The following is a 26,965-nucleotide window of genomic DNA, read 5'->3' as shown; positions in this document are numbered from 1 at the left end:
ACAACTGGTTTCTTAACCTTATTGTGATATTTTTCTTCTATAAAATTATCTTTGTCTAATAGAGAAAAAAAATGTTTGAAATGTCTCCAGACAATCCCCAAACCTCATTTTACCCAATTTATTTGATACTGTTTCCACATCAACACTTTTTAAAATATGCATTTCCTCATGCTTTGAATTTCACAATCATGTTCTTTTTCTTGCTCTACAGAGGTCCCATGATACAGCGGGAATCAGAAAGGCCTTATCACAATCCTCTTACTCTTATGTTGACTTACTGCTTAGATCAGGGAAAGTTATTTAATTTTGCTGACACTCAGCTTTCTATTCTGTGAAATGGGGGTGATAACATCTATCATATGGCTTGTTGTACAGATTAATTAAAATAATAAATATAAACTACCTAGTAAAGTGCCTGGCAGATAGTAAGTGCTTGGAACAACATATGATAATAATGATAACAGCTATTACTTATTGTTACCGTAAAAATAATAATGCACTAGAATGCCTAAAAAGTTGGTGATATCAAAAGAAAATACTAAGAAAATAAAATAACTCACAAAATTGATAGTTAACTCTTTAAAAAGTTATGTTGACATTAAGGTCGCCAACAAAACATAAAACGATTTGAAAAGGAGAGCTGATAAAGCCAATCATTTGGTGCTCTCTGCTGCCTCATTTTCCAAACCAGAGGAAGGCTTAGGCAAAGTCAGTCTTTTAAATACAGTCCATCACATGTTCCCAGTTAGTCTAGCATCCCTGCTGGTCCACCAAAAACAGCCCCGCCTTAGATCCACTTCAAGTGTTATCTAGTCCTATTGATCCTCCCCGCTTCTGATTTTCACCCTTTTCTGTTCATCCTTGGATTACTACTACTGCTTCATAAATGAACTAGCTGCCATAAATAAATGCCACCAATTCAGATTAATTTTTTGGGAGACTATTACTTTTCAATCCCATGTGCTATCAATCCCATGAACTTATTTAACTCAATCTTTATGATTTAGAGTATCGTTTATTGCTTAATTATAGTTTTTGGAGTCAGATAACCAGAGTTTATGTTTTGGCTGTGGCATACACGAGCTGTGTGACTTGGATAAGTCTCTTGATTTCTTGAAGCTTCGGTTTTCTAATTTTTAAAATGGGAAAGATAATCCTTCCTTCCCTCACAAGGTTGTTACAGTGGCGGAACCCTTAGCACCATGCCTTGTATTCAGTAAACAGTGTTACTGTTATCTATTGCATAAATGTTTAGAAACACACAGGATTCTTACAGTCACTACCTACCTGTCACTTGTCAGTGTCAGCATTTATAAATTAACCCCCAACAAAATGAACCATCACCTTAAACATTTTGACTAACATATATGTATAAAGAATTGTAGCATCCTGAGAATTTAAAGCATCCTAGAACACTTGTTTACTTAGTCAAAGCTTTAGGAAGTTTTTAAAAATTTGGATGAATCTTGTATAATAGACTCTGAGAATCCACAAGTTAAAATGTTCACGAGACATCAGAAGAGGATTTAGACTACAAGACCCAAATAAAATGAATCAAACCACCCAGAGAACTATTGAAAAAGAAAAGTATATTTTAAAATGGAGAGAAGAGAGAGAAGCCTTAGAACTAATCCAAGGGTTGCAAACTCCAGTGTCTAATGGTCCAGTAAGAAACATTAATGAGTGAAGCCGTCGGAGTGAAAATCAGAGAGGCAGCCTCTGCCAGACTTGGCTACCCAGTTCTGGCTTGTTGTTGCCATGCAGGATTGAGGACACAAGTTTCCTCTTCTGCCCCAAATAAAGCAATTCAGATGGCTTTAATCTGAAATTTTCTGACATGTTAGTATATTTGGTGAAGTAAAATTTTAAAACTGTTTAAACCACTGTGTGAACTACACGAAAACCTATGACATATTAAGAACAAATATCTCTTTTATAATAACAGAGTATGACAAACAAAAACTTGAGGAAAACTTTGTTTTCATCAAAAGAAGAAAACAAAGAAACAGAACTAACATTTATTGACTTTCTACTGTGTGCCTTGCATTTTAAAATTTCATTGAGTTTTACAATTTGTTAAGGAGGAAGCATAGTCATTTTCTAGACGAGGCCACTGAGCCCAAGGATGAGAGAGACATGTGCTCTTGGCCTCACAGCTCGTAAATGGAAGGGCAAGGTAGATTCATATTTAGGTCTACTGGACCCCAAAACGCCACCATTGGTGGTCATTAAAATGCATCCTCAGACATTACACTACACGGAATATAATTTTTCAAGGGGTCATTGCTAAGCTCTGAACTCCATCCCCGTGTTTGAATGGGGGCCATGCCTCCCGCAGCTGTTTCAAGCCGATGACCAGAGACTTGGCTCAATTGCTGCCTGAAGGCCTTGCTTAACTTGTCATAGACTGTATGACAGTTTAGGATACTCTGCCTCCTTTTCTCTCCTCTCCTTTACCAGGGTTAGACTTGAATTGCAGTCAGAGGGCTCTTCCGGCCTTTCCTGGCTCCCTTCCATTCTCCCTCACAGATGTTTTCCCTAATAAAAATGTCACACCTTTATCCACCTGGGTGTCTGCTTCTTGGAGGACCCTGACTAATCCAATTGCCAAAAGCTTCCAGAAGTCCTAAATTTGCCTGGGAAAACCTGACTTGGTCCATCAGGAAACCCTGAATAGACACCAATCGACAAGGGGAAGTGCAACCATCTAATAATGATTCTTTCTTTGAAAACCGGTATTTGTCTCGAAACTCTCATATCAATCCTGACACCCCAGGAATGTGTTAAATTGAGTATATGTGACAACAACACTGACAAGATCCAGGAGCGGGTGACAGCCCAACCCATGGTAACTGTCACATAGGCACAACTCACCTGGTCTCGCTGCTTGATCCGTCTGTAAAGGTATTCAGCAAACGGTTTGCGGGGAACATACTTCCCATCTCCTGCTGTAACACTGAAAACTCCAGCTTCATATACCACTTTACCTCTGGAAATAGTCACTACGGGCACCCCATGGCAAACCATGCCTTCGAAGATGTTGAAGTTCACAGCCTGATGATGAGTTTTTGCTGAAATAGTCCTGTTGGTAAAAACAAAGAAGCTTCAGATCATGACCCACTCATCCGACAAGTATAAAATATTAAAAGAATGACTTAGAAGAAATTTTAGCAACTCCATTAAGACATAGCTTTATCATTAGAACAAGTGACTTTAAGAATAGAACATAGCATTAACATTTCATTACAAAGTAATTACATTTTCTGAGAGAAAAACCCAATAGATCATTCTTTATGGTGATTAATGAGGATGGAGTGGGTAGAGAGAGGGCACTGTCTCTCGGGTTTAAATTTTAAATTAGTTTTTACTTATGTGTTTAAAGAACAAAATATTAATTATAAAACATTTCCAACACAGATGAGTCTGATGAACACACTGACCCCATACCCAGCTCTATAGAATTTTAACTTTTCGCAGATGCCTCTGAGGCTTCCTCAATACCACTCCCCAAATACCATTCTTGTTCCTCCCTTCGCAGAAGCAACTGCTAATTTATAGTGATCAAATTGAATTTGAGACTTATCAAGGAAAATTATATCTTGAATTTCACTCTCTTGTCTGTGACGAAACTTGAAATTTGAGGTAATAAAAATAAAATAGGTTAGAATATAATCTCTTAGTATATTGTATGTCATGCATTTGCATATTCATCAGCGCTCTCAGTAATTTATTAATAGTCTCCCCTTATCCGCGGTTTTGCTTTCTGTGGTTTCAGTTCCCACAATCAATTACAGTCAAAAATATTAAATGAAGAATTCCAGAAATAAACAATTTATGAGTTTTAAATCTCGTGCCATTCTGAATGGTGTGATGAACTCTCACGCCATCTCACTTTGTTCTGCCCAGGATTCAAATCATCCCCTTGTCCGGCATCTCACACTGTATACACCACCTGTCCATAAGTCACCTAGTAGCCGCCTCAGTGATCAGATCGACTGTCATGATATCGCAGTGCTATTGTTCTGGTAATCCTTCTTTTACTTAATAATGGCACCAAAGCACAAGAGTAGTAATGCTGGCAATTCAGATATGCCAAAGAGAGAGTGCATCCCTTAAGTGAAAAGGTGTGTATTTATAGGGAAAACAGTATCTGTAAGGTTCAGTGCTACCTGTGGTTTCGGGCTTCCACTGGGGGTCTTGGAATGCATCCACCTCGGATAAGGGGGCACTATTGCACTTTCAATCATACACAATATGATTGATGACTTCCAGGCTGGATATTTGGAAATATTGGATGTCATCTTTCCCTAAATCTCATTAAACAGGAAAAGTGGGGGGGGGGGGCGGGATCTAGCAGCAGTGAATAATATGAGCATAATCTGAATTCTAGTCAAAATTTCTACAAGTCTTTTTAGGAATGGATTTAAAGAGGTACTTTGCTAAAAACCCCATGGCTGGGTCAGAGGAAGAGCAGAAAAAAGCTCCTGCAAACCTAATATGGAAGGGTGGGACTGGGAAACTGACAGTTTTTGTGTATTGCGGTCCTAGAAATGAACGCGACAATGCTGGCCTGGTCCTCAGCCCTGGAATCTCATACCCAACTATCTACTTGTTTTCCACTCCTAACAGGTCCAAACAGAATTCTTGATTTTCAATGCCTACCCCTACAACTCAAGTTTGCTTCTCCCTTAAGTTTCTCATTTCAGTAAATGACACCACTATCTACTTTTTTTCACCTGTAAAATCATCATCAAGTCTGTTGGTTCTACCTCCAAAAATATAAATCTCAAACCTGCCAACTTCTCTCCCTCTCCATTGCCCCATGCCACCATCGTCTCTCATCTGGATGACCGCGACACCTCTTACTGGCCAATTTGTTACCATTCTTACCCTCCGACACTCCTCACCACTCTTCACAAGGCTGCTTAAATGATCTTTTTAAAGCAAAAGTCATCTTCCTCCTTGAAACTCTAAATGGCTCTAATCTGTTCCTGGAGAGCCAAATAATTGTTAAAAAAAAAAAAAGATGATAGAAATAATAAAAAAGGATCTACTCCCAAGAAGAAATTTCACCATGGAAAAGAACAAAAGAAGCTTCCTGTGTGCGTCAGGTAGATACTTTATAACATCTTATTTCATCTTCATTATACCTCTTCAAGGTAGAGAGTATTTTCTACACTTTACAGGTAAAGAAATTGAGATTCAGACAAGTTAAGTAACTTGTCAAAAGACATGACTACATAGTTTGATAAGACTGGGATTTTTTATATTTTTTAAATTAACATTATTTTTGAATTAAATTAACATACTATCCCTTTGTAGTTATACCCATAACCCCTAGAAACCATTGATCTGTTTTTTATCACTATAGCTTTCTCTTTTCCTGAATGTCATGTAAATGGAATCATAGATTATATAACATTTTGAAACTAACTTTTTAAATTTGGAATAACTATTTTGAGGTTTACCCAAGTTGTTGTGTGTATTAACAGTTTGTTCCTTTTTCACTGCTGAGTAATATTCCATTGTGTAGATTCGCCACAGAGTATCCATTTACCTAATGAAGAACATGTGGGTTGTTTTCAGTTTTTGATGATTATAAATAGAGCTGTTATAAGCATTTATGTGCATGTTTTGTTTGAACACCTCTCTAGTGTAAATACCCAGGAGTGGAATCACTGAGTCATGTGGCTGGAGCTTTCAGTGGCCTTAGGAACCAACTTTCTGATAAAAAGTTTAAAAGATGAATAGGAGGTAGGTCGATACGAACACAGCAGCGATAATTTCAAACTCTAAGAAGGAAAGGTAGTGATTGAATAGTAAGTAATGTTACTGCAGTAAGAAAATGAATAAAATATCTAAAGGATTACTAAGTAAAGAATGAGTTATGATGAGCTATGAGTTGGCGATGAAAGATACAAACTCAAAGAAAACCTAGGAAATAATATAGAAGAACTTCAGATCTTCGGATTAAAGTAGCTTTTTATGACCATCACAATCTCTCTGTGATGGTATTTCCATAGCCTGGGCTGCTGCTTTCCCACATATTACAGCAACACTGATCGATGGCAGGAATTCTTGGGCTCGTATTGTAGAATGTTACATAAACATGTCTGGACTGACACATTAGTAATGCTGCTAGATAGAGAAAGTAGAATGCATAAAAATTCATGCTGAAATGGTTATTGACATAAAAGAATGAGAGGCGAAAAAATGAAAACCCTAAGTCATAAAACTATTTTTCTTAGTGGGAAGGTAAGAGTTACTGATGTTCTTAGGAAAATAATCTAACAGAAGAAAAAAAAAATCTATACACAAAGACTGTCATTACAATATTGCCTAAACTATTCAAAAACTGAAGTATAACAATTTTCCAATGACTAGGCAATGAAATATTGGGCATCTATGAATGACTAGTATTAAGAATACACTAGGAAAGCAAAAAAAAAAAAAAACAAAAGAAATTATATAATATTAAATGAAAAAAGTATAGAAAGTACATACACTATATCTACAAAGAAAACACATGTATGAAGAAAAAATATAAAAGGAAATGCACAAAGTAAGGTTTTTTGGGCTAGGAAAAAGCAAATATTAAAAAATATATATATGAAAGCAAAAGGTTTGTGACAGCAAAATATCAAATCACATTTCTCTTCCTCAGCCAAATAAAGGTCATTCATTACCTTGACTTTCTCAGCCTTCAGATTAGCAAGAGAAAGAGGGCAATTAAGCAACATCTAAACTAGTCTTTCTAATAGGCATTATGTAAATGAGGTCAAATTAACACAAAATGTAAATTCTAGGCATTATCACCAGCAGCAAAAAAAAAAAAAAAAAGTGCTTCCACTTTCACTTTCAAAGGCATCTGACAGGGTGTCATCCCTCCCTCAACTTCTCCCTTCCAGCCAGAGCTGCAATTGTCTAACTTCAAGAGCTTTCACATTTCTTCTTTACCCCAAATGTCCCCCTCTCTGTCATGGCTGCCCCTCTCCCTTCCCTAAGACTCCATTCAAGAATCTCAGTCCCATGTCAGTTACATCTCAACAAACCTTGGAAAATGAAAAGAGAAAAAAAAACAAACCAACAACCCTGGTACCTAGAAGCTGACCCTGATGACCTAGGGCATAACCGACCATTGTTCTTCTGTGGATTAGCATGATCTGAATGTGTCGTAATAGTCTCTTGATAAGTCCCCCTTTTCCTACTTGGCCGCACACTTTAAGAAAGAGACCATGTAAGCAGTGGGACAATGGGGAGTGCGTCTCGCAAGAGGAACCCTGGTAGTTACGTAGGGTACTTGCCTCCGAAAGACAAATCTGAGCTGGAGAAAAAGAATTACCTCCAAACATTTGAACATCTATTTTTGGAAAGAGTTGTATTTGCTCCCTGATGCTGCACATAGTAAAACTAAAACAAATGGGGATACATTACAAGAAATCAATTTTAGTTCAATATATTATATAATCTTCAACAAATAATGAAAGAACCATATACTTTTGTATATTTGTTTTACATTTTAGAATAAATGAAACCCAGCTATTGAAAAAAAAAAAAAAAGAGAGAGACCATGTTGTTTTATCCCCAGAACACAGTAGGTGCTTAATAAATATTTATAAAATGAACGGAAAAAGAATCGCACAATTTTCCTATCGGTTTTATTTCTTGCCTCCACTGTCCCCTGGGACGTGATTGTGTTTTAGAAATAGAACACTGAATTAAATGAGCTGTAAGCATCCAATTGCAAATTTCTGTTGTGTACTTAACCCTTCTGGCAAGCTGTACAAGTTCATTAGTATTAACTAAAGAACTGAAGTAAAATTGTTATAATTATCATTCTTAGCTGCATCTTATTATAGGAAACACTAGTATGTTGATATCTAGCAATACTTAGCAATACCAAGATTGTTAATACTAATAAGTATGCAGCTAAGTATTATTACCCCATGTCTCAGATGATAATGCTAAAATGGAGCTGTATAAGAACTTGTCCACAGAGTTTGATACTGAATGAACCCAGAGTGGTCAGAGTCACTTTCACGTTTTGAGAATACCGGTATATTTGTAACCATACTATAAAAAGGTTAAAAAAAGTTGTGGTACATTTACAACCTTTAATTGTTTTAAACAAAAATAGAATGTGACATCGTCACAAGATTTATACAATTATAAAATATGTTAAAATCTATTCATTACTAGTGCAGTATGGGTGATGTGGTCCATTAAAATAATTAACACAAGTTCAAAGTCACACAGTTGCCTTTGTAAGAAGTCACACAGTTGTCTTTGTAAGAACACCTGTTGTTTCTTTGAGCACACCTCCTCCCAGGCAGAGGCCTTCTGTTCCAAGTACGAAGCCAGGGACGGGCCGTCCCAGGATCCTCTGCGACCTGGCCTTCTCCAAAGGGTGCCCTAGCAGCACACTCTGCATGGCAAGCTGGTGACTCAGAAAGCAGGGGCCCCAGGAATCCCTGTGGGTGAAAGTGGAGACGAATAAATCCTGCTTATAGGCCCAGCCATGACAGGCATCTAGCAGTAGGGTCCAAGCCCAGCCTCAGTGAAGCGATCCACGGCAGCCGTGCCAGGGCAGCCTGGGGCTCTCTGGGGCTCTGTGGTAGGCCTGAGGCACTGCTCCGGTGTGCAGCTTCTCAGCCTGGTCCTCTGGCACTCCTGGAGATTCTCTGAACCACCGCCCCTTTTAACTACCTACAATGGATTTTACTTGGTCGCGGCTAAGAACCCTGCCTGATACATCTTTTTCTTTTGATACTTGCAGTACATTTGGAACTTTTTGAAAAATCTCCTTTGTGATAATCTCAAACGTATAAATTTGAGGCCTGCCTTAAGCGTGAAGGCTGAGCCTAACTGCCCTGCAAGTGTTGGCCCAGGACAGAGGTAAGCGTTAAGCACCATCTTTGATTAGGGTCATTGTCATATAGTACACAGGTGCAGACCCACTCTTTTCGGAGCTTTATAATAAAACACCCACTATGTTTTCGTAAGTTGCTCAGAGGGGCCCCCTCTGATTCAGCACAGGTCCAGGTGTGAAGGCCAAAGTCAGACTCATGTAACCAACTCGGCAGAGCTGGCGGGCCTCATGTCATCTGGTAAGCAGGTAATGCTCTGAATGCTGGAAGACTATTTTGGAAGGCAGCAAGAACACACAGGCCCAGGCTCTGACTAAAGGAACACTGAATTCAACGGACGGCTCTGACTAAAGGGGAAATAGAACACTGAATTCAACGGACGAACCCATCATCAACATAAGGTTTGGCCACGCAGTGAGGTAAATTGGAGCAGGTGTCATGGATCTTCGCAATCATATATCAGCTCTTAAATGGGCCACACACATGAGTCCATCCTGAGAAATGCAGGGTAGCAAGCACTGTAGTTTTGTCCCTTGGCATTTAATCCTCCCTCCTCTGGTGTCAGCACCCCAATTTTTCTTTAAGAAACTTCTCTCCCCATTGGAGATAATCTGGCAAGACCGTTAGATATGGCGCCCTCTCCCTCCCTAACCGAGAGACAGCCAATTGCGTTGTTTCTCAAGAATCTGAATCTTTGGCAGAGTGACAACAAAATTAAAAGTGATTGAAGGATGCATCTCTGAACACAGACCACCTCCTGCTGCGGGATGTCCAGGGCTATGCTGGTCACTGCCCCTCCAAAGCCCAGAGCACTGCCTGTTCCCTCAGTCTGTGACATTTCCATGGCCTCCCATAGAGTGTGTTTGGGTTTAAGTGAGAGCATGTTGGTTACTATGGTTTGCAGCCAATGGCCCTGACTGATAAGGACCTCCTCATTTGGAGTGTACTAACTCCCTTAATGAAGAGCCCATGGATATCTTTGAGGCAAGTTCGAAAGGTCTGTGATTCACAAAGAACCTAAAAGCTACTTTCAACCAAATCTGTCCCCAGAACAGGTGTAAATGTGGGGCCGTTCTCCGATTCCATCTGTAAGGAAAACCCAAGAGCTGCGAGATTCATTATCAAACATTTTTAAAATTTAACAATACTCAAGTCAGCTCGGGAGAGTGGCATTTATGAGAAATTACTCTGATTACTGATTGGATGCCAGGCTGTTGGCCTGGCCTGGTGGTGACAGGAGGGGAAGGAGTGAGTAAAGCCTTCCCATCGGGTGAGTGAGGCTGGAGCTCAGGGCCACTGACACTTCATTAGCAAATTCACAGGACGGATAATCTCATTGGCCACTGCGCCCAAGGGAAACGCTGCTCCTTGTCCAGCTCGCTTCGTATATACAGCCACACGTCTCGCTGCGGAGGGGTGTCTGACCCATCCAGTCACAAACACCTCCGCGCTCACGCCGGCGGGAAGCCCCTCAGAAAACACGAAGCTGTGTTCCGACTTAGTCAATAAGTTTGATACCACTCATATCACAGCTGCAGAAAAACATTCTGTTCCTCGCAAACGGCTTTCTATCAAAGAGCCGCGCACGTGCTCCTAGAGATGAGAAAAATCACCGGAGCGAAGCCTGGGCGAGCCGGCGGAGAGAGCGCCGTGGAGGCGGGAAGAACTTAGAGGACGTGGGTCTTTCTGACCCGGGGAAATGACGCGTTTAGGTGGATTTTTTAAATACTTTCTCCAACTCAGCCATTTTGTTCATGGCACAGATAGATTCATATCAGGTTGTCATGAAAACCTAATAATAATAATTATTATTATTAATAATAATAATTAATAATAATAATTAATAATAATAATAATAATAGGGCTATTAGTGGCATCTTTAAAAATATAACACCTCTTTCCATTGTTATAGGACACCTTGCACAGCCAACACAAAAGAACAATAATCTAAATTTTCCCAACAACCCTACGGGGTCGGTACTATGATTATTACCACATGATAGATGAGGATGATGAGACACCAAAGAGTTAGTAACTTACAGCACGTTTCAGAGGTAGTAAGTTCATGTGGCTCAGGGTAGCTGCCACTGTAGATATTACCCCTGGGAGGCTCTATGGGAAGCTCCCAGGAAAGCCTCCATCAGTGAAAGCATTCTTCATCCACCAGAAAATGCAGGTAAGACAGCTTGTTCCGTCCTTCTCAATGTTTCTTAGCCCGTTTTGTGTTTAGCAGCGAGGGCTTTAGGATGTTATTAAAAACTGCTTAAGCCGAAATTGGTCTTTTTCAGTGTAACCATGATAGGAGATATTTTTTCTGACATGTGTTCCAACTATTTCAAACTACCTCTCTTGTCATTTCTTGGACGTGACAAGTTATATAAAAGGGGAGCAAAGCAGCCACGTCTCTAGAAATGCTAAATGGTGCCACTTCAAGTACATTGTCATTATTAAGCAAAGTTGCTACTGACTGCACCCATCAATCTTCCACCCTCTGTTCAGACTACTATACTCACCTCCCACAGAAGAGAAAATGGGAATTCCTTCAGCCACGTTATTAAATCTAAATTGGACAATAACTTGGGAACTCTGTTGGTGCTCAGTGATGACAAGACATTTAATGCAGTTTCATATAAATGCTGCCCAAACATTGACTTAAAGAAAGAAACTGATCAGGAAACCCTGATATTTTGTCCTTGACGCTGTGTCATGTAAGTAGTGTAGAGCGTGGTTAGATAAACTAGATTTAGACATTGAAAAGTTGACCTTGGAGGTAGGGACCACATTCATCACCCCCTATTCCTCTCACAGCACTAAACATATAGGAGGCATTTTATATACATATTTGTTTATCTGAAACTAAGTTATCGGCAAATTTCTGAATTACTACTTAATATAAATATTGCATGTTCTATATACTAGTTTTCAGAAAGTGGGGAACTGAATGTGAACCAGCAAAAGCTAGCATGACACTAGGGTGCATGTCCTATGAATATTAAACTGGTAACTGCTTATAGGGAGTTATGATTATTAGCTTTTAGAAAGTGAGCTATTGGCCTGACATATTGGTAAGAGCTAGAAATCACTTTCTGGGGTGGTGTGTGGGCTTGGTCTTGTGATTATATTGTTACCCTTCCCGGGAGCTGCCTTGTCCTTGGAGAGATGACATTGTTTGACAGACTGACTATGGGTGCAGCTTGGGCAGAAAAAGATGTCAGTTTTCTACACAGAAATACACTGGGTAAAATTCACACAATATCCTTCCTGAAAGTTCACAGTAGGCTAGGTACTTATTATGTTCAGTTCTAATGTCGTATTTTAAGAAGAAGAAGAAATGACTGGAATATGAAGGGTTCTCAACTAAAGGGACTAAAAAGAGAAGGCTGGATAACAGAAATGTCTGGGGGACTTTTAACTTTACTCTTTTTTTGAAAAGAAGATGACCTATTTTCCCTCCATCCCTCCTGAAGGGAGTAAAAAGAGGTAGTAAGCATAAATGCTGGCAGATGAAATGTAGTTTGACACTGGAAAATAACTTCTTGACAACCAGGGAGTGAGGTATGTTAGTGAAAGAGAGAAGCCAAGTCTATGGCCAGGTAGGAGAGCTGCGAATGCAGACTGCTCAAGAATTGTGTGACATCCAAGAAGATGGTCTGTGGCACCAGTCAAAAGTCAGAGAGAATTTCTAGCTCCTGAGTCCTAAAAATGGAGGCCTGGTCACAGCATCCTGAGGAGGTGATGAGGCAAGCCTAACGTTGCATGATCCTACTCCCAAGTCACAATTGAAAGGGCTCTCAGAAACTCCAAAACTGTCAAAAACATTTTCTTATAAAAAACCATAATGGACATTTATGGCTGCCTTGCTCTGTAATAGGCATTAAAAGCGTTATCTCATTTAGTTTTCACAGTAAGCCCATGATATCAATATTATTATTATCCCTATTTTATGGGCCAGAAAACTGAGGCTGAAAGAGTTTAAATTGCCTAGGATATAGCTATCGCATGGCATAGATAGATCTTGAAGTAAAAAGGCTTTTCCCTTTAATGAAAAGCAGTGTGTTTTAACCACAGTGCAGTGTCTACAAGCTGCTTTGGAGATGGGCTGAGAATCAGCTGATAACTATGTACAGTGCACAGTACCAGCAACGTGCTTGTATATTTCTGCCATGGCTAACAAATTTAACCTAATGCTGACTGCTCAAATACCATTAGTCGGTTTTGAATGGACGGAGCCATTTATGATCCAAGTGTCTAAATGAAAAATTTTTTTTGAATCTTCTAGACTTGAATGGTATCCTATTGTGAATAACAAAGTAACCTTTTCCCAATCACTTCTTGATTCACTGTCTAAAGACTGTGCTGAGGAAAAAGATGGACCAAGAGTTGTGGAGGCACCAAAGGCTCCTCAGCGTCATGGTGGGAACTGGAGATCCAGGAGATTCAAGGAGCTGACCGTGGGTGTTCCACGAGAGGAGTCTATAATCTCCAAAACTCTATATCATGTGTTGGAAACCAATGGCTCGCAGGTTAAATCTGGCCCACAGCTTGCTTTTGTAAATAAAGTTTTATTGGAACACAGCCATGTTTATTAATTTGTGTATTAATACTGCTTTTGTACTGCAATGGCAGAGTTGAAGAGTAGCAACAGAAACCCTTTGGCCTGTAAAGCCCCAAATATTTATCATCTGGTCCTTTACAAAACAAGTTTGCTGACTCCTTCTCTAAGCGCAGTGGTGGAAAAATATGAGGCTCTTGACAGGATTGGAAGACCTAAAACCTTGACAATGAAAGGCCAGGAGAGAAAAAGAGAGAAAAGGTGGACGGGTAAAGAAAAACAAGGAAATAATAAAAAGAGCACAAATGAGGATGAGCAGGGTAACAAAAAGTTATAAGGCAGAGAGACACCAGTGACCATCCCAGCAAGTTCCAGGTATGGTCACTGTCCATTTAGCATCTGCTGTACTCCAGGTATGTGGCATCGCCTCACTTAATTTCTCAACAACCCATATTATTATCTCCGTTTAACAGACGAGGATAGGAGACTGAGAGGGACTGAGTAACTCGTTCGAGGTGCCTAGTAGGTAAATGGCAGAATCAGAAATAACACACGAGCAGGCTGACCGCCAACTCCGTTCTCCTTCCATCACACCCCAGCCATCAGCGACCACCCCCTTTCTTTGAAGGATGAAAGCACTACATCGTTCTTCACTCATTAAAAAGGTTACCGGAACACTTGGTATTTTCATAGTAATTATCTGCTTTCCATCTGGGCAAGAATTCAGTGAAAGCTAATCATCTATTTCAGCTGTGCTGCAATCCAGCATTTTATCAACCCTCCTAAAATAGAGTGTTTTGAGCTTCATTTAGTAATAAAGTTGTTTAGCTCCAACTTGACCAGACCCAAAAAGCACCTGCTTCTAGGAAGTACTGTACTGTCCAGTCGCAGAGGCAGGTGCCGGGGCTAATGTAAGTCACTGCAACATCACCTCTGACTGCCTGGAGCAGGCAGGAGGCTCAAAACCCAAGGTAGATGCAGCTGAGGAAACTGACTCAGCTACACCACTAAGCTTGCCCAACGGCAGACTCATCCATAATGGAGGCAGGGAGAGGGAGTGACACCCAGGAGGGCCTGACTAGTGATCTGCTATTGCAGACGAGCAGAAACCTGCTGACTTGAGCAAACTGGGGTGATGACTGCCTATATTCATAGGATGCTTAAAGCTCTGGGCGCTGTTACAACGAATTCACATATCTTAACACCCTGACTCTACATAGCAGCCTCTGATATGGGTATTATAATCATGCCCAGTTGACAGATGAGGAAATTGAAGCAAACCAAGGTTAAGTAACTCGTCCCAGGTTACACGGTCAGTAAGCGGAGAGGCCAGACTGTGAACCCAGGAGTTCTGGCTCCAAAGACCATATCTTAACCTCTGTGCTGCAGGTGCCCCTCTGTCCTTCTTGCCCTTTTGAGAGGCTATAACTTTGCAGGTTTAAGAGATTACACACTGGAGTCAGCTGGGCCTGCTCTGATTCCCAGCTCTGCCCTTTCCAGCTGTGGGATTTGGGGCAAATGACTAACTCTGAACCTCAGTGTCTTCATCCTTAAAACAGAGCCTCGCATTTGGTAATGGCATCTATGCTTTGGGAGGCAGAAGGCAGAAGTAAAGCAGCAACCAATTGGCAGCTCAAATTATCTGCAGGCTCACTTCTCAGTGCGAGGAGCCACCTGACCGGCTCCGCCTTCCCCTGGATCCTCCTTCAGCTGCTGTGACTCCTGGCCCAGCTGTGTGTGTTCTACCCCGTAACCAAAGACAGACACCCACCCGCACCACACCACCAAGGGCAGAGGCAACGAGAACTGGCATGGGTTCCACTTCATCTCTGTGGGGCTCTGGCTCATGCTTGTGCTTCCACCTTGTCCTCACTCTTCCCTCTTTACCCTCATCTTCTTTTCCTGAAGACCTGCCTGCTGGACTTCAAGCTCCAGCAGCAGCCACACAGATAGCAAGCTGTGCAGATGCTGCTTAACCAGCTCCTACAACTGTGTAAGGTCAAATCATATGTGTATAGATGTGTATGTCTATGTGTGTATCTATGTGTGTCTATATACACATATGCATATGTATACGCTCATACACATATGTACATTTGTGTATATGTGCACACAAATGTATGTATATTTATGTGCATATGAGTGTCTACATCCACATCTATCTCCAAGTGGTTCTACTTCTCTGTCTGAACTCTGACTGATATATCCTGAATGGGCTACTTCTGGGATAGTTACTTGCTGGGATCTCTCTTTCCTCATCTTTTGCTACCCAGAGTTTTCACCCTCAACATTATCACTTGCTTTTCTTACATTTACTAATAGTACCTGAGTGACTGAAAGTCATGGCCAAGTTTTATGATGAACATGATGACAGTAAATAATAATATTCAGTTGCAGCTTCCATTTACTGCATGTTTATATGTCAAGCTCTATGTTAAAATCTTTTCAAAATTATTTTTATTTAATCCTCCCTTACCACCCTATAGAAGCAGGGTTTTTAAAAATACCTATTTTATTGGTATTTTAGATGAAGAAATTGAGGCTCAGGGAAGCTGAGTAACTAGCCTAAGATCATAATTAAGAGTCTGTGTGACTCAAATACTAAGTGATTAACCACTATATATTGCCTCCCACTGTAAGTGATCCATTCAGGACACAGGCCTGGAGTAAAATGCACATTTATATGAAATTTTATATCAACTTCTTCCAGGAATACTAAAGCACCTTAAAAAGAAAACATAATGCAAGGTAGGATAATTAGGGATAAAAACAGAACAGAAAAACTTTAGAAAAGATGATACCAGGCACCCGTGGGCAGCTGAACTGAGGTCTACACAGGAGAATATATTTATTAGCATAAATTTCTATGCAAAATCTTTCCCCACAATAGGCAACCAAAGAATGAATCAGTTTTAAGGCACGCCGTCATGTTTTCTTTTAGACCTTGTGTACAATTTATTCTTATAGGTGCCCAGGAAACAACAAATGAGGCACGGGAAGACCGGGAGATTTGTCATATATTTAGGAGTTAAAAATGCTGGTATATTAAAAATAAAACAACTTGTGTATTTTATCACATTGCTGAAAACCATGCTTGTGTCATTAAACTCTTCCTGGTCTCCGGTTTATCACTTAAATAAATGAGGTAGAATTAGTAATTAGGTTTACAATATTTCTGAAAAGAAAGTTAGGTTCTGAAAAATGAATTTCCTGAGTTCAGGATTTTAAGACCATCTTTCCACAGCTCTGGCCTGCCAGCTATATACAAATCTATTCACTTCTGGCTTGAGGCAAAAAAGAAAATAAAATGAAGAAGTTATCTTGGTGGAAAACTGCCCATCTATGGGTTTATTATATGTTTATCCACATATAGTTCTAGATACTGAGGATGCAGCAGTGAATAAAACAAATAAAAATTCCTGCCCGAATGAAGCTCACATTCCACTCATACCTATTTCTGAATTTTCAATGACATCTTTATTATATAACATGATTCTAACATGTGAACGAAGTCGATGTTTCAACAATAAATATATAAAGATATAATGCTTTATAGTTTATGCAAAAACGGTTTCATGTAAGTATAACATTTTTTTCTTCAAAAGAAACTTTTGAAGAAAAGAACATTTTTTTCTTCAAAAGAAACTTGGGGAGTTTGCAAGAAATATGACCATTTAAATGAAGAGACAAATAATACCATGTTACCAAAAGAAAAATGAGCAAAAGGCATGAACAGATATTTCATTATAAGAAAAAAAAACAATGACTAATAAACACGAAAAAGTATTCGACTGTCTTAGTGCTCAAATATATGCAATTTGTAGTTGAAAGCTAACAATTTTTACCTGCAAAAGTAATAAAAGTCAAAGGAAAAAAACAACACCGTGCCCAGAGCTGGTAAGAAATCACGAGGTGGTTGCCAAGAACCCTTTAATATGCATGCCCTTTGATATAGAAATTCCTCTTTTAACATCCAACCAATGGAAATAATCAGAAACTTAGATTTAAAATAATTCAGGAAAAATTAAAAACTGAAAAAACATAGAATTTATCCATTACTATAAAACCTAGATTAAAGACCTAACACAAAGAAATTACATAGAGAGCCTTTCCCTGGAAACTACTGTCACATAATGTCAGACGTCCAAACATGGTTTAACAGTCCTGTGCGATGTAATGTCTGAGGAACCTTAGACTGAAATTGTAGTTACAATTGTGTCTTATTGACACACCAATTACAAACTAAATGTTCAGAAGAGGATGTGCATAAACAGATGTGAAACTATGACTGGAATTCTGGGACTTGTTGATTTATCTAAGCCTTTTTCTCTAGGATTCCATATTATAAGTTCATTTCCTTTGATACCATTTCCTTGGTACCTTTGATACCTGCTAGTTTGTAAATCTCTAGTGTCTAATAGTTTTATATGTGATAATAATATTGACATTAATATTTCTTAAAATTTTATTACATGCCGTGAACCATGATGAAGGCATTATCTCCTTCCAATAACCTCAGAGGTCGGTACTATTAATAGTGTATCTATATTTTACTCAGAGGAAACTGAGCCTTGGAGAGGTCAGCAACTTGCCCAAGGTCACGTATGAGTATAACTGGGATTCGAATCCAGTGGCCCAGTTCTGCTCTAAATCCCATGCTCCTTAACCACTGGACCATACGCCCTGATCTTTCGCCTTTATATTACAGCTATTTTCATTATTTGGAGTGTTTCTTATCTGTCCAATTAGATCCAAAGTGACTTTAGGAGAAGAAATTTCTCACTCAACTTTGAGTACAATATATTACACCCAGCTGGCATTCAATAAATGCTTGGGTCATAAAAGAACAAAACTGCAGTTGTTTTAAAGTCACTTCTGACTCTTCTCTCTCACTCCATTTCCAATCTTTCACTCAGTTGTCAAGAAAGAAAATAACATCTCTTAAATCTTTTTCTCTCCCCAATGCCATCATTATCTTGCCTGAGTCCTTATCCCCTCAAGCCAGACTCCACCAACAGCTCCTGACCATTCTCCCTAACTCCAGTCCATCCTGCACACTCATCACCCTAAACTACTATTATTCAACCAGTTTCCCGACTGATGAGCCCAAATGCAAGATCCATACTCTCAGACCCCAGAGTGTCCAAGTGTCGGAAAAGCCTGTAGGCTAGTCTCCTTTGACCAAAAGCATCCTCACAGGTGACAAAGCAGTCCTGGTGCAGGTTTAGATTGAAGGATTTGTCTGGACATGGGACTTTTGCTGCTAAAACTGGGGAAGTTATGGGCAAACCAGGACAAGTTGTTTATGCTACATTCTCCTCAAGTCTCCAAATCTCCTTATCTTTACTGCCATGTGCTCTACAAATAAGATCATTTTCTACTTGTCCCATGTGAAGATTGGGAAGTACAGATTTAGATCAATTTAAACCCTCAGTCAAACACAGTCAATAGCTAATGCTGCCTAACAGAAAATCTATGCTTAAACTAACACTCAAAGCTCTCGACAGTCTGGCCAAGACTCATCTTATCTCCGACCACCCACCATCCTGATCTCTTTGCCTTTCCAGTCTCTTGATTGCCCCATGAATGAATCTTTCCCATTTTCCCCCATTTACTCTTAACTTCTCCAATTGGGTGGCTTTACTGCCCCCTTTCTACTTACCCAGGGCCATCCCCAAGGATTGAGTTTGCTCAAAGCCCTTTCCCAAACCCAACCAAGTCTTCTGTGAAGTTTGATGACCTTGATTTAGGACAATGATCTGGACCACTTATTGGTCAAGCAGTCATGCACATAAGACCCTTCCCACCTCTTGTGTTGAATTTTTATTATTTTCTTCTTCTAAGAGTTATCCATTTCCATGTTTATATTTTGTCTATCCAACCAGAATGCAGTCTCCTTGATGGCAGGTATTACACCTTTGATTTATGTCCCCCACAGCATTCGGCAATGCTATTTCTTGTGTATTTCTTATACAGAGTGTGCATGCAATAAATATTTTTATAGATAACTGAGTAATACTCTTTTCCCCTACCATGTGAGGAATTCAGCAACCCTTCTGCACAAATGAATGCTCCAATTTTTTTTTTCTTGTGGGTAAATTGTCATCTCATTATTCTGCCTCCACAATCTTAGCTTTCCTTAAATGCCTAGTAGGAAAATAGAACAGGAAGAAAATTATGAACGTTTCTCACCCCTGTGATAAGAAAAGGGCAGAATCACAGTGTGGGTGAGATGAGGGAGAAGACAGACGAAAATATTATAACACAAATGTAAAGAAAGCATCTTTAAGAAATTCTGGAGAGGCGGAAGGCATTCCAAATGTAGAGAAAGATAAAGAGAAAAGGGCTTCATAGAAAAGGAAAAAAAAAAATGAAACAAAGTTGTCTATATTAGAGTGTGGACAGAAAAACCTGCAAAGAGCCTCAGCACGGATGCCCAGCTCTGCCCTAAGAGGGGCAGCCTGCTCGACCCGCTGCAGAAGCGCACCCGCGGTGGGCTCTGCGCAGATGTTAGGGCTCACGCGCACACCTGGGGAGGCCCCTCGCCGCCTAGACAGCACGCAGCCTGTTACAAGACTGAAGGCAAACACCATGAATCAATGGAAAATTTCCTTCGGGCAACATAATCTCAGCATAAAAAACAATATTGATCCATTTGCCTCCTGGCCAAAGAGAAATCAACTTAGACAAAGGAAATTAGGCAATAGGTTTAATGTGACTCCAACTGCAGCTGCAAAGTAAACCTCATGGAGCCTGACTCTCCTTCCCAAACTCTCTCAGCCTGCACAGGCCACTCCTCTGGGAGAGCGCTGAGTAGGTGTTCTGCAGGCACATGAAATCTTTTAGAAGAAACGTCAACGGCCCTGTGGTGTCCAAAGAATCCCCCTGCCAGCAGAATGTGCTGGGCTGTGTGTCTAGGAGCGCTGGCGGATTTGCAGGGACCCACGCCACGAGCCGGCCAAGTGCACACTTGTCACCAAGGACAGAGAATGCAATCTGCTGCCCCGCAGCACAGCAAGGAAGCTCTGACCTTGAATTCACAGGCAGCTCACTCGGCGCCTCCAGCTCATCCTTCCACATGAACCTATATGGATGAGTATATTCTTTAATCTGTCTATATGTGATAGAATCAAGAAATCAAGGGCCAACATGTGCGTCTGTGCAAAATATGAGGCTATAACCAGAGGCCCTGATTAATAGGGAAGAGTTATATGCCTGTATGCATGTGTCTTGAGTGGGTGCCAATATTCTATATTTCAAGAACTGGGTATGCAGTGAGAAAACAAAATAGGTACAGACCCAGGTCTGAAGGTGACTATTTGCTCTGTCACCTCAGGGGACAGGAAGGGTCCTGATCCCAAGTTACCTGACTCCACTTCTTTCCCACCTGCTTCCTAGTGCCATATCCCATCTCACTCTGGCAGTGAGAGTTAATCCCTGGAGTATCAGGCTCAAAGTCCAAAACACAATGACTGCAGCAAGAAGCAAAACCACCACTTCTCCACCAGCCCTGTCCTTACCACCCTGGGTAAAGGATGAGATTGCGTCTTATTCATTTTTGTCTTTGGCCACCTACTATAGTCTCTGGCACATGGCAGGGCTCTATATATGATTTTTAATGATTAGAGAAATGAATGTGGGACAAGATAAAATGTAATAGGGACAAATGGAAAGTTCTGCATTTATGTCCCAAAATCAAGCAATTAGATATGTTTCTTCTGGGGAAAATCTGACAGCAGTTTATGTAAAACAAATCAGGGGCTAGATGGCTGTTCTAGAGAAATATTCACACATCTATACAAAGATGTATAGAGTATCTGATATACTGAAAGATTAGAAACAACCTAAACGTTCACCAGCGAGAGAATATATAATCTATTATGATGTATCCATAAAATAGAGTACTATACAGCAATGCAAATAAATGAAACAAGCCTACACATTTCAACATGCATAAGTCCTACAAAAAACATATTGTTATACAATATATAGTATAATCAATTCATATAAAGCTAAAAATACACAAAATTTTATATATGTGTGTATATATGAAGCTTGGGAATATATCTACATATAATGCAAATAGAAGAAAATGCAGAAATGTATGGGAGTAATAAACATCAAACCCAGGGTAGTTGTTGGAGAGAGGGACGGAGATGGGCTTGGGAAGGTTAATGCACAGTGCTAACTGTATGATTCTTTGCACTTTTTGTTTATATAAAATATTGCACCTTTTAATTATCTGCCCAAGTGGACTTAAAAGTTGTGATGTGGAAATGTTACCGTTTTCTAATCCTAGTCATATTAACATAAACATCAGAGAAGAATACTCAATATGTTTTTAAATTATTGAATGAACAAATGTGATTTTAGAACCTCACGCAATTGTCCACAGTTCACTGTTTTTGTACCTACAAATGACAAGTCCATCAGGTGCATCCAGATAAAATGTAATAAAAGAAGTGCGAAGTTCTACATTGAGTTATAAAAGTACTCAGCCTCATATGTTTGTGCTCCGGTGGTATTACAGGCAGAATTGTACTCAGTTCTGGGGCTCACATGTTCATAGGACATGACGAGTGTGTCTCAAGAGAAGGGTGGACAGAGAGTGATCAGGACATTGAGATTCTGCTAACCCTGGACCCAAGAGTTCATTGAAGGATCTGAGAATGCTTATCTGGTGATGAGATGGTTTATTGGGGGTCAATAACTTTGTTCAAATGTTTGCGTGAATGAGTGAGTGAATGAATGAATGAATGAAATGACTGACATATGAGAGCACAGACATATTCTGCATAGATCCAGAGGCCAGACATGTTGAAGCTGGAAGGAAGTAATATTCAATGCAGCAAGGGAAGAATATCTTAACAATGACAGCCACCTCAGAAAGGATGGAAAGGTGTGATTAGGTAGTAAGTTCCCCAAAGCTAGGAGTAATCAAGTAAGGCTAAAGGAAACTGTTTGCGGAGTTAATCAGGCTTGATGGTTTCCAAGATCTTACCTAACTCTAGATCCGTGGTTCTCAAACTTGAGTGAGCATCGGAATCCCTGGGAGGGCTTGTTAAGACACAGATCGACGGGCTCTACACCCAGGGTTTCTGAGGCAGCAGGAGTGGTGCCTGAGAATTTGCATTTTTAATAAATTCCCAAATGCTGCTGATGTTGGTGGTCCAAAGACCACACTTTGAGAACCTCTGCTCTTAAAAAATCAAATCAGCTTAAATTAAGTTTTTCGGCATTTTGTTCAGGCCATTAGAAAAGACTGCCCTTCCCTGAATTACTCACTGTCTGCAAACAGGCTTCCACTATGAACCTCTTCTGAAGGGAAAGGCACAATTTTACTGACATTTTCTCAAAGGCCTTTGTGGGAAGCCATGGCTCTTTGCTGTGCTTTAGGAAGATAAGGACCTTAGGATTCTATTCAGGTCCTGATATTAAAGTTCTTTTATTCATTTTCACTCTGTCTTCTGTTTCTTCCATAACCAAGGACCCATGTTTGTAGGATAACTGGCCAGAATTAGGAGTAAGTCTGAGGCCAATAAACAGAGTTATTCAACTCAAAATAGGATCCAGCTTGGTTTAAACCACGTCCATAGGCAATGCTACTGGCCACTGACTCTGGAACGCATATCTGTCAAGTACTGCTTTGGGAAAAAAGAAGGCAGAAGTGCCAAGAATTTTTTTTTTAACTTGAAGAAAAAAAATGTAAAACCTAGATCTTAAACCAGTTCTAGGAACAAATGAACAAAGCCCAACCAAAATATTAAAATCACCCACTTGCTCATTGGCCCAAGACTATTAGTACCTGGTTTATTCATTCAACAAATACTTATTGACCTCCTCTCGTCTATGTACCTGGCACTCTTTTGGAACCTAGGCATACAGCTGCATATAAGACAGGCAAATGCCAAAGACAGAAAAATATCTAATATATGTCAGGTAGGAAAAAATATATAGCAGATGCTCAGTTAGAAAAGACCATGCCACAACTACCTCCCTTCGGTGCTTTATTTTATTTTTTTTTTGCCCAAATCTTAATGCTTAAAATAAACTGTGCTTACTTTGGCAATGGCAAGTGATCAATGATTGAATGTGTTACTGTGATCTGTTCCTAAGCTGCTTTTCTTTTATAATTTGAAAATTTTTTTTTCAGCTATTAGCAGTAAAGTACCTGGAAATCGTTTCTAATTGACTTAAATGGTTCAGTTGCATAAGAACATGTTAAAATAAACAACCTGGAATAAATAGTGGTTAAAATTTTACCCATATGTAACCAGCAAAGCTAGCTTTTTTTCCATGCATAGTCTAAAATTTTTTTAAAGCAAATGTCTTCCGAAGGCCACAAAATGAATCTTAGATGGTTTGTTGGAACAATTTCACTGCAAATAGTTTTTCAAAGGAGTCAGCTCTGGGGGCACTTAAGAGTTCTGATTTAATCAAGTTACCTTAGCTTAAAAAAATCCATTCAAGTTTCCTAATTTTAGTCATTCTTGGTAAAAATTGGTGGATGCAAGAAACATAAGAGATGGAGCTTTTATATGACATACAATTCTAATACCTTTTAGAATTCATGTCTGAATTAAGTCATTAGGGTAAGGACTTTTGAATCACAACTATAGCTACTAATATCTCTCATTTATTTGACAAATTGACCCCCTACTTCCACTGACCAACCACTATTGCTAACTGACCAGCTACCACATACCAAGCACTAATGAACATTAGTAATGTACTAAGCATTTTAGTTGTTTTTTAAATTTCTTTTACCATATCAAACATTTTATGTACACTATCTTAAACATTCACAACAATGCTACGAAATCAATATCAATATCTTCTACAAATAAAGAAACTAAAATTCAGAAAAATGAAATAACATTTCCAAGGTCACATCCAGTCAGCAAGTGGCAGAGTATGAATTCAACCCAAAAGCCTTTCTCTTTGCATGATGGTTCTGCTCTTGCCTCCAGCAGCCAAGATGGCGGGCTGGATTTGCGATAGATCAGCCAAAGGCACTTATTCCTCAAGATACGTTGCTATCATTTGTCAGAAAATGGTCATAATGACTACATAAATCGATGGTGACTACTGTGCGAAGGGTGCCCCCGAGCCATGCAAAAGCACAGCTTGGACAACCTTAACATGGAGCCACGCTTTCTCCGTGAATGTATGCAAGACGACACAGTGAAAATCATGGCATCAATCATCTTCATTCTCCCCACACACTTGGTGCATGGCCTTGGTATCCCACCCTCTCATCCCACACTATGTGCACTTTGATGAGTGGGTTTGGGGACTGGAGGAGGAGTGGGTTATAAACACTCTTAGAAACAGGCATTTAAAGCAGAGTCTTCAGGCCGACCAACTTTTATAAGCAGAAACCTCGTTGCTAGGTTTATGTGCATATGTGCCAGTTTTTGCAAGTATGTGTGTGTGTGCATATGCTTCTTTTGAGAAAGATTATAGTGTATAGATTAGGCAAATGATACACAATGTGCAACTTCAAGGGAAAATACCCAGTAGCTTCTGTGAAAGTCACTGATAATATAGCTATAATACTAAGCTGTTATCATCACTATTTGCCAAAGGGCATCATACTCCTGTTTCTTTTCCCCCATACCCCACAATCCCTGTGACCTAAGGATGAAATAGTCATTCTTCTCCTGCTTTCTTTCACACACCAGGCTGCCTTTAGAATCCAGATGGGCACTTTCATAAGCTGCAAGTCATTACTCTTCACTGAATATAAAGTTAGATTCATTTATCTCTATCTTCAATGAGAAAGGGAAGGAAATTAAGCAGGAAAGACGGCACAACGCCTTCAAGAATGGTGCATTCACAGTCGAAGCCTGCTATAATTGAGTTTAAAAAAATAAACGAAAATAACTGAGTAAAATATGCCTGCTCTGCAGAATACAGTCTAGCTAGAAGTCTTCATTAAATGTTCCAGTGCACACAATGTGTTAGCTCTGTGTTTGTGTGCTTGAGATTCTGTGAGATATCCTAGAGCTCATAAATACTGAAAAGGGACAGTTGCCATAGTAACTAAGTGCTATTTAATGAATACTGAAGAACTGAAGCTCATAGGATAGTCTTAAATTGCCAGAACATGAGTTTCTGCTGCTGCTATGGGCTTGTAAGTAACTTAGATGCCATCCTCTCTCATAGGATTTTTCACAAGTTGGCCAATGTGACCAGCTTCTGTCTTGACCACACGATACCATATGTTTCTGTCTTGACACTCCATGAAAATCATACTCTTGATTTCTTCCCCTTGACTCTAAGTACCAAGATATTCTACAGAAATGGGCCAATCATTTAGATAGGGAATGTGTCCTTAAAATTGAGGCTCTGACCCAAGTAGTGAAGTGTTGGAACACATACCTCTGTCACAAGCAATAGACACTGGCTCAATGAGCCGTCAAGCCGAATACAGCAGCAGATTCTTTGTACTCCTGAAAAAGGTGAATGATCCATATGCACCAAATGCAGTTTGTTTTTATTGTGCGATGACACGTAAGAGCTATTGCAGTTGATTTTTGCAGGAACTTTTCACAGGCTAGTAACGTCTTAGGTAATCTTTCATCAGGATGTCCAAACCTTCTCGACAGACTCCCACTCCCAATTCTCTCTCACCATCCATCACCACATGTCAGATTTCTCACCCTGGGATCATCTATCTTTTTATAGATTTAAAAGAAAAAGATCGTGGCTGCACTGCTTTTCTTTCCGGAGCTCCCTCAGTAACTTCAATGCAGTCCCGTTTTAAGGCTACAATTGTGTTGCAAGCATACTTATTTTACATGCCATTAATAAGTAATGAGAATTTTTAAAAATGAAAACATCTATGTACCACAAAGCCAAAAATCATTAGCAAATACATTCATTCTCCAGAGGCTGGCTTGTTCTTGCATAACCAGCAGCTCCAATGGCCTGGTTGGAGCCCTGAGCTCAGTATGGGCTGTGGGCGCCCCCTTCAGGGTCTTGGGTGAAATGCATGTTGCTCTCATTTGAGGTACTAACTAGCCATATGGGCAATTGTTTTTGCTAAAACCTTGCAGAAAATTTCGAAGGAAAATTTTGGCCAACATCTAAATTTTGGCGAGACAGAAAATCTTCACATCACCAACATTCAGTTAATATTAAAATCGGATAAGTAAAATAAAAGGGAATATCTTGCAAGAAAAAAACCTATTGATATATCCATTTATTTATTTGATGAAACAATGCTCCTACACTAGATGAACTCTGTTTAAAATCGTAATAAACAAAATTGAAACTGGAGAGAGTCAGCTCACGACCTCCTCACCTTCCTATTGCCTCCACAGCCTGAACCTGTTCTCTCTCACGCAATCCTCAGCCCCAACTGCCTCCCCCCAGATCTTTCCATTAGTGCCTCAGTTTATCTCACCTCTATGGTTAGTCTTGGCTCTCAGGGCCAGACACTTCATATACACTCCTCTCTAATGTGGTCCTATGCTGATGACTATGCTAATGCAAGAATGATCTTTCTTCTTTCAACATCAACAGCGTCTTGTTTCTGTTT

General features: G+C 39.8%; 1 protein-coding gene across 3 annotated transcripts in view; it reads right to left on the bottom strand.

Annotated features, from left to right (window-relative positions):
• Positions 1 to 26,965, bottom strand: part of DPYS (dihydropyrimidinase) — an 80,708-nt gene that overhangs the window by 9,070 nt on the left and 44,673 nt on the right. For 2 of the 3 annotated variants that reach the window (XM_039853999.1, XM_039854000.1), the window contains exon 8: positions 2,875 to 3,082. In XM_039853999.1, the coding sequence (XP_039709933.1) occupies positions 2,875 to 3,082 (208 nt within the window). Of the gene's footprint in view, positions 1 to 2,874; positions 3,083 to 19,456; positions 19,567 to 26,965 lie in introns of those variants that run through there. The other variant, XM_039854001.1, reaches the window with a different exon arrangement.

The sequence above is a fragment of the Pteropus medius genome, unplaced genomic scaffold (genome assembly GCF_902729225.1).
Source record: "Pteropus medius unplaced genomic scaffold, Ma_sr-lr_union100, whole genome shotgun sequence".
Classification (NCBI taxonomy): Eukaryota; Metazoa; Chordata; class Mammalia; order Chiroptera; family Pteropodidae; genus Pteropus; species Pteropus medius.
This window is presented reverse-complemented; position numbering and strand designations above follow the sequence as displayed.